Below are 14,801 nucleotides of genomic sequence, written 5' to 3' on the forward strand. Positions count from 1 at the left end.
AAACACTTAAAATGTATTCCTCTATTTTTGGACAAACTTTTGAGCTATTTTATTTTTATTATTTCACACTGCATGTGGTTTATACTTAACCAAATTATAGTACTTCGTAGATTCTTTTTTCTTAAGTCTTATAATTGAGAATTTATCTTCAAGTAATTTACTTGGGAAAAGTAATTAATTCTAATGTACACGGAAAACATCATGTGTTGTTCCTAATAGAACTTTCCGTAGCGTGAAGAAAAACAATCTCGATGAAGATAATTACTCACTTCATAAAGCACGAGCTAGGTCACTAAAAGCGGTTGAAAAAAAAAGCTGGAAAAGACCAGATTGTACACGTTACACGAAGAGTAAAGGAAACTTTCTGATGGAATTTTCTAAGTAAAAAAGCTATTTGAAAGCAATAACTGTCTCTTTCCTTTTCGGGGATTATTCAAGATAACTCTTTTTATCTAGCAAGTAAATTTTTCTATAGAATAGCAGAAAAGAAGAAAGAAAGATAGTTTTTGATAGAGCAGTCAGTGACCAACTGGTGTAAGTCAAAGATATGAAAATACATGTATGTCTAGACACAATGACACATTCCCCTAGCCATAATACATTTTAAATAATACATTTTAAAATGTGTAAAATAAAATGCGTGGAAAAATAATATATATGTGACATCCCAGTAATGAAACATATGTACAGTTTCTTTGTTCTTTTATCATTTTCGCATTATTTTATGTCTTTTAGGTTTAAAATAAAGGATAATTAGTGATTTTGTTTTGTTTACTGCTGTGTGGAATTGGTATTTGCTTTAGTTATCACATTATCTTTAACCATAACAGTTTAAATCTTGGAAAACAAATGTCTTAATTACAGTTTCTCGGAAAGTTTAAATCATTTCACTGTATTAAAGCATTATACAACTATGTTTTGCTTAGCCAGTTAGCTTCAATTACATAAAATGTACAGCAAATTTGTATTAATTCTCTAACATTTTGTATAATATAATTGATTTTACTTATGCATACATTCGCATAATATTCTGAGTGACTAGTTACTAATTATACGCCAACTGAATCATATATATTTTCTAAAACGAAATTCTAAAATATTCTCGGTGGCGCCCGAACAAAAAAGTGGTGTACAGTAATTTATCATCCCCTGGATTTAACATTTGAGTTTCCTCATCCCCAAGGGTTATGTAAGGTATTTCCTCCCTCCGATGTACGTGCCTTTACGGTTTAACTGGAAGTCGGGTATTTTTATGTACCCCTGCTTCAAAATAACCTAATATCTTTTCAGTGGCGCCCGGGTTGATGATGATTCTTCACCACCAGGATTCGGCGAATGAATTCCTAAATTCCCAGTCGCCCTTTAAAAGGGGGAGTATAATTTCTTCCTCCTTTCTGCATGCCTTCGTGGTGTAACAGTTAGCACTTTCGGCGCGTATTCGAGAGGTCCAGGTTCGAATCCCAGCAAACGCATTGCTCATTTTTTATGTACTCATGCTTCAAAATAACCTAATGACTCTACACACTTAATCGCGCGAATATTGTTTGAATGCACAAAGGAACAAACGGAGAAACAAGGAATTATTTATGGATTTTTTATTTTTAAAAGCAGAGTCTCACTTTTAATGTTATTACTTTTGTGTGCACTTTCATAACTGTGAAATTACATTGCTTATTACATTAACTCATCGACATGTTGTAAAATATTTTTCATAATGAAATTTAAAAGAAGTAAAGATTAAATTTTTGGAACATTTAAAATGTGAAAAAAATAGTTTATTAATGTACCAACATATATATGCAAACATACACCCACATACTTATGTTCATATATATGTATAACAGTTATAAAAAATAATATAACTCAAAATTTAGTTAAAGTGGGCTTCCAAAACAAGAATGCCAGTGCTTTAATTTACTTTATTTAATGTATCACTTTACGTTATATATATATATTACGTTAATTGAAAAAGAAAATGTAAAGCGAACTGGTAATTAGACAAAAGACCTATCTGGTCTCAAAATATATATGATGGTATATGTTATATGTTATATAAATATATATAATGGTATATGTTACGTTATATATATATAACTTTTATATATATATAATTTATATATATATATATATATATAATATATTGTGTATATATAACATATATACACAATAGAAGAAGAAAATGTTACACGGTAAGGAATAAAATGAATGAATGATATAAATAATAAAAGCGTTCTAAATATTCATGTTTAACCACTTGTATGCATACATATTTGTTAGCATGAAGAAAATAAGTGTATCGAAGTGCAACATTGATAAATGATAACGAAAACATTTATTAATCTAGAATAGTTTGTACGTTTTTTGTTGTTATTGTTTTCAATTTATTAAGTATTCCCTCTAATCTAGAAAACATAAAATTTCAATTTAGGATGTCATAATTTTCCAGTTTAGACACAAATAGAAGACTATTGTTACTGTGCCTAAATACAAATATGAATATTAAATGTAAATGATCCCTAGAAGGAATTAAGATATATAAGTTTGTCTGTACTGCTTTTATGGAGAAATGGAAAACTCACTTTTACGTTCTTGGAAAAGGGTATTCACATTTTTTAATTAAAATTAAATGAGAAGAAACATTTTTAAATCTTTAGAATGCGAAGAAATATTTCACGCATTCATAATTTTTGTTAGTTATCAAAGGAAACATAATAAGCAACATAATCTAATACAATATAAATATTTCTTTGTCAAAAAGTATACTTATCATAATGCAGAATTTATTTGTTTTATTAAGTGAAATGATTAAATTCATAGATATTTGTGGAGAATATTGAATAATTAGAGATTTCTAAGTTTAAAATGAATGGAAGCAATTAAAGAAATTTTTATCTTTTCACTCACTTATCATTATTTGTACAAAAACATAGATTTAATAACAAATCGCGCTTAGTAACAGTAAAATTTTATAGGAACAAATTATCAGTAGTGTGATGAATTTGAAAGAAAAGAGGTAGCGTAAATAAATTTATTTGGGTTCTAGGCTATATGCAAAAAATATAAATAAACGTATAAAATATGGTTCTCACAGTAGGATGAGGGGGGGGGGAAAGAACTATAACCACATCCAGACGGTGTGGATAAAGTCTCTGTTTAGAATTGTGCCAAGATGAAAGTTCTTGTTTGGAAATAGTTCAAGATGAGGCTGTTTAGAATTAATCGACTCTCTTGGCCGGTGGTTGCCGGACTGAGCTGGTTCTGAGCAGGATGCCCACCCGTAAGGTAGCGGCAAACCCGCCTACCTCACACTAAATCTCTTGGCAGAGATACTAATATAGCTCTACGCAGAGACGCAGAGCGATACAAAATGTGCTCTGGCAGAGCTGAAAAACACGAGAGAAGGCTTCTATTTCTATAACTGCAACTCACTTTTCGTTCTCTGGAACTGCGTTCCATGATTTTGTTAAGTTGCCCTGGGCGTATCAGAAAAATGTCCAGGATCCTTATTTGTCCGTATTTTTAGAAGCGCCTTTTGATTGCCGAGACTTTGATTAAAAACTAGATTTGATGAAGACAGTCACGTGAGCAGTTAGTTATAGAGTTTGTGCGGAATACCGCAAGAAATTTGGGAAGAAACATGCTCAGAAAAAGGCTGATTGAATTCTCAAAGAAAACGGAAGATTTTCCCCAACTTCTCAATACATAAGGAAAGGAAGCAAATAAAATCCAATCTCTCTTCAGCGAGAAAGTGAAGCAGAAACGCCCAATTATCCCGAACGAAGTCCTAGCGCAGCTGTAAGACGTTAAGATAAGAGACTTTTTAAGTAATGTAATTGATCATCTTGACAAAATTAGGAAAGCCAAAACTGCAGGAGAGAAATTATCCGTTGGCTTTAAAGCCGCTATGTAGATCGCATGAAATTTGCAGAAACGGAGGATTAGACTTACTCTTCCCCAGTGATCAGAAGGTACTAAGGAATGAATTCATTTTCAAAAAATTTATCTATCTTTTTCACAGGTTTTCCTGTCCGAGCAGCAAATCGCGGGGTCAGTTATTGGGGGTTTACCTCCCACGTGACTGCCTCCGCCGAACCAACTTTTTTTCGACCATAGTGCAGAGGAGGAATCTACCGAAAGAGAAGTTTGTCTTGCTTTGAAATAGAGGCTTTGCCGCCTTCAAAATTTTTTCTTGCCTTCGGGCGGTGGTGTTCATGCATCCTTTATTTATTTTAATTCACAACGAGCGCCTAAGGGCATAACTTGAATTACTGGTCAATACCCGATTCTCAGACAGCCTGGGAAAAACTCCGTGAGAACTTTCTGGTTCCAACTGGGGACTCACACCGTGGGGTCTGAGAGAATGCACCTATAAACTGATGAAAGGCAACGGAACAATGTCTCTCTTCGAGACGCTATAAGAGGAATAAAACCTTGAGATTGTTTTGTGACTGCTGGTCATTTCATCTTTCTGAGAATTCGTTAAGAAATACTCTATCCGTGGGAACTTTCGAGATGGCCATTCTTTTCCTCAGAACTTCGTGGTGGTCGATAAAATAGCTTAAGACGTTACAGTAGCATCAGCGTTTAACAAAGCGTACATGAGAGGTACAGATTTTGCTTACTCTAAGGAATAAAAATATTTTTTAAATGAATTTTTGCAATATTTTATACCTAATACTTTATAACATGTCATTGAAAATTCACAAAGTTTAGGTACTTGAAGAATAGAAAATTATGCAATGAAAGATTCAGGACTACATTAATAATAAACGTTTGATAAGATTTCTCAGAAAATTAACTTTTTACATAACATAATGTGAAGTTTTTTCTTGTGAGATATGAGATTCTTCAGTGAATGGAAACATTAACGCATTATGCTGAAATTCATGCAAAATATCAAAACTTCTCTTACAACCGTATCAAATACATTCTGCAATATTAGCAAAATATACAATTAAATGTTCAAAATTATTTTTCAAAATATCCAAAACTCCAAATTCCTTTTAAGGCATCCTAAGTGTCTTGTGTTTAAATAGTGCATTTCCAGCCTGCAACGCAAAGTATTTTCCTTAGAGATTTTGTATGAAGACAATCAAGCCTGAATGTTGCTTTAATTTAAGTTGTCGCGTGTTATTTCTACATATTTACGTATCCAAAGTTCTAGTGCATTATTTTGACATACTTGCAGAATAATTGATTGAAGATTGTAAAATTTGTGTGCAATTTAATAAGTGTCCGTCAAACTGGTATTTAGGTAAAGGGCAAAAGAAAAATCCTAACAATTTTAATAATATTTTTAAATACAATAAAACATTCCAAGGTATATTGATCTTACACAAGCTATGCATTTTAACGCCGTGCTAAAAATAAACCAGTTAGGATTATAACTAAATTTGAAACCTAAATGTTGAATAACGTATTATTACAGCTCTCAGCATGATTTTTCCTGCTGCTTACAAGTCAAAAAGATTTCAGAATAATGCATTAATGTATTACTATTAATGTATTAATGTATTAATTAGTTTTCATTCCATAAATATATATTACTTATATGCATACAGAAGCAAAACAGTTATTTGATTTATGCACAATAACTATTTTATATCCCTTTGTTGTTTGTAATGCAGAAATTCTTTGAGTTTACTTTTGCTTACTGCGTTCAACTAGACAGCACAGAATGAGAGAAAATATTGTTAAGAAATGTCCAGCTGCGGTAAGATAGCTTCCCCGCAAAGCGGGTTTAGGGTTACCAGATAGTGGTAAGGAAAGACAGGGTTGCCAGATTTGGAATGAAATCGCCTATTTGGCGACAAAATTGGCGATATGCCGTAGACAGAGCAAGAACATTCTAGAATGAATTCTTACCGGTTTTTCCCCAGAATGTTCTCGAAGGCAGGTCAAAAGCTGCATATACCCTGCATGTACGCGGGGTAGGGAGTATTGAGAGTATGCTGAATTAAGTAGTAGTGTTCTGAGTTCAGAGATCAGCTCGAGAGCGATCGACTGAGTCGGAAGCTGTACTTTAGTGCTTTGCCGTGAAGCTGTCTTCACCGTTGTAGCATGATAGCATGAGGGCTGTGTTGATTATTGTTTCAGCGTGTTTGACGCAGTTTTTCGATAACTGGAACGCGTCTTTGGAACTCTCCTGTGTAATGCTGACAAATAAATTTTGTTTCGACTTTTCATCAAGTGTTATCGTCAATCACTCCAAACCCACGGACCCGCAGAACGCAACAATACTTCAAAAGTATTACTCTGCTTCTCTTCTTGAATACCTATTTGTTACCTCACATATTTCACAATATATTTTTTATATTCATAACATCAGATGCATCAGCACACATAAGTTAAATTTCTCTAAGTTTTTCAATACGTTTTCTGCGAATATCCGGGAGTTATGTGTCCTTGCGTTAACTCCGCCTTCTATTGCGGCTAAAGAACTACATTTCAAGGATTTGATTGAAACTAATGATTTAAGAAAGATCTTAATGGCCAAAGTATAAAGAATAAGTACAAAACCAATTTTATCTTTAAGCGAATCTCGGGATTTACCAAGTGACGTCTGTTCTCACAAAATTTATTAACTATTCTTTTGTTTTAAATTTCAGTTAACTTTTGTTGAATTTGGCTTCAATCAACATTATCCGATTGTTATATATAGCATTACAATAAAACTTCTCAAGACGACCATTTCTGTAAATGACTATTATTTCTGAGGACAGAATAAGAAGTGGTGAGACACCAGAAACTTGCCAGTTGGTTTTGCAGATAAAGTTCTCACTGCACTAACTGTACAGCTACTCCCTAATTTTAATACAAAACACACAGGGGAACGGATCCGATGGTTTCCAATCCCTCTTCCCCTGCTTTTGGTTACTCAGTATTTTAAGGGCTTCCAAGCCGCATAGACACAGTATTTCTAAGGACATCAGTAAACACTGAAAAACCAAATCGCTGACCGTCATGTTCTCTACCGTGACATACGTTCCACACAATAAAATACCTCTAAAATTGTAGACGATTATCTTAGAGAGTTTTCACCTCATTTAACAGTGCGTAGGAGTGTTTAAATCGTTTTCCTTAAGACATCAAATGCACTTTCTCAGATCCAGTGTAAAGGATGTTATGGAATTATATTTAAAAAGTACAGAAGAAAAGAAAGCAAAAAGAGCACAAATTTTATCGATAATTGGGAAAAAACAGTAAAGAATATGACGGGGGTAGTGAAATAGCTATTTTTTCGGTATGAATGGACACCAAAGTGTATAAAACTAGTCCATCAGAACAAATATACCCAAACAGCAACATTAATTATTATATGTTCATTTGCATTAAAGCGTTTAAATCCGTGTTCCCCAATGTGGGGCCCACGCCCCACAAGGGGGCAATGTGACTGTTAAGGGGGGCATTTCGAAAATGGATTCGTCCAGAGTTTAAGGGGACAAAGGTCATTCTAAATATGCTTCATGAAGTCAAAATGTTTCGAAATTTCATTTTGAATTCCCAAAAATAAAGAAAAATGTAAGTGATGTATACGTAAAAAAGTTTTAAAATTGCTTTGCATTTTAAATATTTTATAAAGAATTCTCGCTGTAGACATGGACATTTAAATGCTTTTAAAGGCATTGAAATAACTGACACATTATGCTTTCCAGACTTTTCTCCCACATTTAAGGGGACCGTGGACTTTGAAAAAGCTAAAAATCGACCAAAATATTGAATTTTTTTTTTTTTACTCTCGTTGTATTACATATACTTAACTGCATCGTATGTAAAAAACTGAATTCAAATATTCTAATTTTTAACGAAGTTACAAGCATTTAAAATGTGTAAACAACATAAACTTTGTCCTTTAAATTTTGGGGAAAATGTAAACAAATATGTTTCAACAGTTATTTGCTGATATTTATATACTTATATATTAAATTCTTTATAAACCTGGCAATATAACGTTTTAACTGTAACTGCCATTTCACTGTTTACAGTTTAAAAGTGCTTTTCCTCGCTATTTTCTTTAGTTCTTTTGCTAAAAGTGTTTTGCTGTGTTTTATACAACTACATTTTGCAGGACTGTTTATAACTGAGTTTCTTGGACTGGAAGAACTGCAGATTAATTTATAACCTCTTGCGTAAGAGTATATATATATATATATATATATATATATATATTGTACATTATGCATGCCATAAGTCGTCGTTACCGTAAGCCTAAAGGGCGACCATCGAAGAAAAAACTTGCAGCTGTCAGCAAAATTGAAAAACGATGGGCAGCTCATTCGGAAAATGACGTGACATTGAACAGTGAAGAAGTTTCTTCCAAAAATAAACAAACAATTTTTTCTGAAAGTTCTATAGTTGAAGCGAGTACTTCAATAAGTGCCAGTGTAAAGAAACTGAATGAAAGTTTATTACGAACGTCTGACTGTGGTGATAACCGAAATGATGATTCATGTATTTTGATAAATCGTAAAATGTGGAATCCATTGCTATGTAATATAAAGTGTGACGAGTGCTCAACCAACTCTTTAGATATTGTTTCGAAAGGAATATATGGATATTCTACAAAACTTGAATTAGTTTGTAAAAACTGTGATAAAATATTTAGTTCAACATTTTCAAGTGAGCGGGTAAAACGGTCAAATACTTTTGATGTGAATACGAAACTTGTCGAAGCATTTTTGAAAATAGGCAAAGGCCACGCCGCCTTAGAAGCGTTTTCCATGATTATGGGAATTCATGCTATGGACAAAAAGACATTTGCTAAATGTTTACACAGTTTGTCTGAAGAAAAGGGGAAACTAAAAGGTGATTTCCTTCAGTTTTCTCGAAATATTGTTCGAAATAAGCATAAAAAATTAATTAATATAAATAATGATGAGTGTATAGATGCCACAGTGTCGTATGATGGCAAATGGCAAAAACGTGGGCATACATCACTGTATGGAATAGGTATCGTCGTAGATGTCTTGACTGGGTTAGTTATCGACTACGAAATTCTGTCAAAATATTGTCCTGAATGTGTATGCGCGAAAAGAGATATGGATGCTGACAGTGCGGAATTTCATATATGGTTTGAAAGCCACAAACCAGAGTGTTCCAAAAATTTTTCTGGTTCGTCTAATGCTATGGAAATGAAAGCCGCAGAAATTTTATGGAAACGGTCCATCAGTACATGTAATATGCGATATGTTGGGATACTTTCTGATGGGGATGCGAAAACATATCAACATTTATTAACTCTGAATCTTTATGGTAATGACGTAAAAATTAGTAAAGAAGAATGTATCAATCATGTGGCAAAACGTTTAGGGGCAGGATTGCGCAATAAAGTTAAAGAGCTGCGTTCCAGAGGTATATGTATCGGTGGACGAAAAGAAGGTAATCTGAAGGAAACTACAATTTTAAAGTTAACAAACTATTACAGAAAGGCCATAAAAGATAACATACCGGATATAGACAAAATGAAATCTGCAATTTATGCAAGCTTACTACACTGTTCATCTACTGATGTCTCACCAAAACATTCGAAATGTCCTACCGGTACGTTGTCATGGTGTTTTTATCAACGTGCAGTAGCAAATGAAGAGCAGCCGAAAGCACATAAAGCCATGAAAACTAAAGTATCTGAAAGTGTTCTTTCTCAAATATTGCCAATTTATCAAAGGCTAGCTAGCACAGAATTGCTGTCCAGATGCATTTCTGGTAAAACACAAAATGCTAATGAAAGTATCCATAGTTTAATTTGGAACAATTGCCCTAAAGAAGTGTTTATTTCTAAAAAAAGGCTAGAAATGTCAGTATTATCAACAATTAATGAATTTAACTTTGGTTGTGTAAATGCCATAAGCGTAGAACAGGAAGAAGTGAACTCGTTTTCCCTACTCATTGCAAAAAAGCGCGATCAGCGTCGCTTGAACCAAAGTAAAAAGAGAAGTTTACCTGCATGGAAAAAACACAGAAATAGTAAAAAATATTGTAAATCACTAAACGATAATGCAATTGTAGCAAATGAAGGTAAAACATATGGTGCTGGTGATTTTTAAAAATTTCATTGAGTATACGGCATAAATTGTTTTTACCTGTATAACTTCGAATCACTTAGCAATTTGTCATATGTTTATTTTTGTCATATTTAATATTATGAGATTAAAAATAGTTAAATCTTACAAAAATGTTATCGAATGTTTACAAATTTATATTCAAAGTTAATTTGATGTTTCTCATGACCATGTATTAAAGGTAACTTTGAAGGAAAACTTTAAATTCATTTTTCTCAAAACAAATTTTTTCGCAATTTGTGTGTTTTGAAAATGCTCCATGCGTCTCATTTTTAGTTAAAAATGGATGATATTTGGAAGAAACTATATTGTTATATGTTACAGTAGATCTGTGTATGCATTTTTAGATATGAGGTTATTAAGAAGTTTAAACTTGTGAAAACCTTTAACAAAAGGTGAAATTTTTTCGAAAATTGGGTTTAAGTTCACAAAAATAGCCTTTAAAAATTTCTTATCCATCATATTCAATAACGGATACCCAAATACTTTTACCAAGCCTTTATAAGTAACATAAAGCAAACATTAGGAAAAAATATTAAAAATTGGAGCGCATGGAGCATTTTAAATTTTTAATTAAAATAATTAATTAATTGCTTTAAAAATTTTTAATTTAAAACAAATTGAAATTTTGAGCATATATTTTGTTTACTGATGCTATAAGATGTACATGTATAAAATTTCTTGTTGAAAAAATGAAAACTTAAAAAAATAATTTTTAAAGTCCACCGTCCCCTTAAGCCAATGAATTTATTTTATTTTTTACTGTAGGAATGGCAACCGGTATATTATTCTTTTCTTGAATGGCAACAGCAGCTGCTTGCAGCTTTGTTTATATTGATCTTATATTTATTTCTTTCAGCCCTTAGTGAAATGAGGGGTGCAAGCAACAAAAACACGTTCGTTGGTATTTGGAGGCATATTTAAAATTTGGTTTCATACCCGGTCAACTTTTGTCTTTTACGCCAATAATGCCTGACCAATGAATTAATGAAACTAGGTCGTCTTGAGGCACATTTGAAGGCGAAACATAATGCTGATATTAATTCAGATTTGAATTATTTTCAAACTTTAAGGAAAATTTTTGAAAAAAGAGTAATATCAAAGTCTCTATTTACTGCTCGTAATGCAACTGTTAATCGTGCTCTTGAGCGCATCAAATTTCATTATCATCGCTTAATCTGGGAAAAGCCGTACTATAGGGAGAATTGAAACTTTTAAAACTGTTCCAGAAAAAGATGACACAGACGTTAGAACTATGCCACTAAATAACAATACTGTTTGCAGAAGAAAGATTAAATGAGGATATTGAAATACAGCTTGTTGAAAAGCTGAAAATAAGAAAATTTTCGGTGCAAATGGATGAACCAACTTTGAGAGACAGTGAGGCCGTACTTGTAACTTATGCAAGATATATTCATAAAGGGGATTTTGCCGAAGAAATGTTCTTCTGTAAATCATTAGAAAGCACCAACCACCTTCAGAGACGAGCTATACTCACCAGCCGAATTTGAACAAAAGATGATACGCCTTGCCGATCACCCCTCAACGCAGGGACAGGGAGTAAAGATTAGCATCAAATAAAACACCAATGTAAAGGAAGATGATCTAGTCTATTATACCGACGGGTCAAAACTAGAGGAAAATACAGGTTGCGCCTATGTTGCCCTCAGACAGCAAAGCACAATAGCACAATGGAAAGGTCACCTGGACACAAACAACAGCGTGTTCCAGAGTGAAGTAATGGCCATCAAACAAGCTCTATTTACGATAATCCAACAGCGGCAAAGAGACAGCTTCATTATAACAGACAGCCTCTCCTCCCTGTATGCAATTGTGAACCCTGTGCACAGCTCCCCACTGATTGCAGAGATTCAGACACATCTGCGCGACCACAGCCATCTTAACACCAGGATAGAATGGACCAAGGCCCACGTCGGCAACAGGGGGAACGAGCAAGCAGATCAACTTGCAAAGGAGGCTGCAAGAAACATCAATGCGGAACATATCACCATCCCTTGGCCAGTTTCATATTTAAAGAAAAATCTGAAACACAAGGCAAAATCCGTTTGGCAGGAGGAATGGGATACTGGTGAGAGAGGACGCCGTGCTCACTATCACGTCCCTACGGTAGACTCAGACCGTCTCATAGTGCATGCACAAATGGTCCGATACATTACCGGACACGGTCCGTTTCCCGTGTACTATGAAAAACACGGGATCGCACAAAATGCACATTGTATATGTGGTGAGATGGGCACCCCAGATCATTATGTTACCCAATGCCCGCTTACAGCAGATCTGCACCTGCCAATTCCAACTACAAACACGCAGGCTTTCTGCAGATTTATGGTTAAAGACAAACGTACTGTCCGAAAAATCCACAAGATAGTTGATAAACTCATGAACGTGGGCACAGACTTATGTCTAATCTAAAGCAAACGTGCTAAGATATGATATGCAAATGCAAGGTGGAGTGTGCAACGCCATTTACCATGTGCCATGTATCGTGTAAATTAAAAACCATGTCATACAAACTCCATGTATATATAACTATCGGCATGATGTGCTACGAGCAGCTCACAAACTAAAACTGTAAATATTGCAAATGAACTGAGTCAGTAATGAACATTACGCACTGAGGTCAGTTATCGTGCATATAACTATGCACTTTGCAGCGCGTATAACTGCCTTCAACAGAACAGCAACGTGTCAATACTGGCAAATTACGCAATGCGGGACAGTTCATGTACTACGCGTACTAATACCATCACATCCATATACCGCGACCTATTCTAAGGTGCGAAATGTAAGTAATGGAGAAATGCACAGATGCAAAATTCTGCAGTAATATGCTAACTGTAAATGCAAAAGTAATCTATGTATATTAGGAATGCTAATGTAATCCATTATATGTTTTTGTACATGGTAAATATATTAATGTAATGATTAAGCAATGTATTATAAGTGTAAAGAACTTCGGTACAGAATAACATTGTAAAGCTTACCGGTTTAATTATAAGGAGTAATGTAATATGCACTTTCGTATAAGTTAGTCAGTATAATTTATCCTGCATAAAGTTTCACCAGTGCATAACAAATTTCCCTGCGTGTAACTTAACACGCATCATGTATATACCCTCTTCTGTGCATAATGTTTTTCCTACGTATCACTAATTTCCCTGTGTATAATTTAATGCGCATCCTGTGTTGAATGCGCAGCCAGTGCAAAACAACTTTTTTACAATCTGATGATAATGTATCTGTTACCAGTATACGGTATATTAGGAAAGAAAATTAATGTAATAAGTATTGGGAAGTTAATGTAATGTTAAGGTAAGGCGTTATTTTGTCTTGTCAATCTGATGTGTAGAATATAATGTAATGTGTAAACCATGTATCGTAATATAAAATATGTAGTGTAGTATGTACTGATAAACTATCTTGTTAATATGATATGTAGTACATTATCTAATACGTAAGCCAAGTATCGTAATATGTAATGTAATCGTAATAGTGTCATATGTATCATAATATATAATGTAATATGTAATGTAATCGTAATAGTGTCATATGTATCATAATATATAATGTAATATGTAATGTAATCGTAATATTGTCATATGTATCATAATATATAATGTAATATGTAATGTAGTCGGAATAGTGTTATATGTATCATAATATATAATGTAATATGTAATGTAATCGTAATAGTGTCATATGTATCATAATATGCAATGTAATATGTAATGTAGTATGTACTGATTAATGAGCAACACGACACAGAATGCAAAGCCCAACTGAAGAAATGTGAATGCAAACTTTATAATAGTATTATGCATAACGATGTAGGCAGTGTATCGAGAAGCCTATCATGTGAATAAGTTATCCTGTATAATGCAATACCTGTGTATAACTAATTTCCTGTGAATAATCTAACCCGTATCGTGCTTATAACCCCCTATTGCGTATAATGTTCCTATGTATCATTAATTTCCCCGTATATAATGTAATGTGTACCCAGTGTATAATGATAATATAATGCGTATCCTGTGTCTAATGCGAATCCTGTGCAAAATAACCCATTTATAATGTACCAATATAGGGTTTATTAGAAAAGAATTTTAATGTAATAAGCTGATGTGAAGTTAATGTAATGTTAGGATAAGGTATTAATTTGATATGTAGTATATAATGCAATGTGTAAATCATGTATCGTAATATATAATGTAATATGAAATGTAAGATAAAGGTAGACTTGGTGCTGTATTGATTAACCCAAATGGTAAAGGGACAGTGCCCACGTCCTCCGTCGCTTATCGCTTACCTCCAAAGATATTTATAGTAAGCTAAAAAATTACTTAAATATAAAAAATATACCAATAAAAATATAATACATCTTGTACTGCAGATGGTGCTCCTAATATGATGGTTGAAAAATAAAATAAAGCACGGCATAAGAAAAGGGGTTGCTTAAAATTGATAAAAGGTGAGAATTCAGAAATGTTTCTTGTGCGTTGTGTTATTCATAGAGAAAACCCGCTAGCTAAATACAATTCCCCTGTTCTAAATGAAGTACTAAATTCAGTTATAAAGTGTAGCGTTATAAAGTGTATAAGTAAAGTTATAATAGTGCTATTAAAGCTAGGACCAAATGTGAACGTCTTTTAAAGTTATTTTATGAAGAACAAAATGAAAACTATATGAGACTTGTACTTCACACTGAAGTAAGAAGGCTGTCGA

The 14,801-nt window shown here is 33.4% G+C and overlaps 2 protein-coding genes across 2 annotated transcripts in view; one reads left to right on the plus strand and one right to left on the minus strand.

The window, feature by feature from the left end:
- Nucleotides 1-14,801, minus strand: part of LOC118182601 (lachesin-like) — an 886,001-nt gene that overhangs the window by 477,642 nt on the left and 393,558 nt on the right. The gene's annotated exons all lie outside the window — the stretch shown is intronic.
- Nucleotides 8,178-10,177, plus strand: LOC146997802 (uncharacterized). Its single transcript, XM_085814223.1, has one exon. It carries the CDS (start codon nt 8,178-8,180, stop codon nt 10,041-10,043), a length of 1,866 nt encoding a protein of 621 aa, XP_085670349.1. The 3' UTR covers nt 10,044-10,177.

The sequence above is a fragment of the Stegodyphus dumicola genome, chromosome 4, assembly GCF_044657685.1.
Source record: "Stegodyphus dumicola isolate Sdum_Otavi_A_Nest chromosome 4, ASM4465768v1".
Lineage (NCBI taxonomy): Eukaryota > Metazoa > Arthropoda > Arachnida > Araneae > Eresidae > Stegodyphus > Stegodyphus dumicola.

What these genes read in the sequence shown, in the direction of transcription:
- LOC146997802 (XM_085814223.1), top strand. Translation starts at nt 8,178, where the DNA reads ATGCATGCCATAAGTCGTCGTTACCGTAAGCCTAAAGGGCGACCATCG.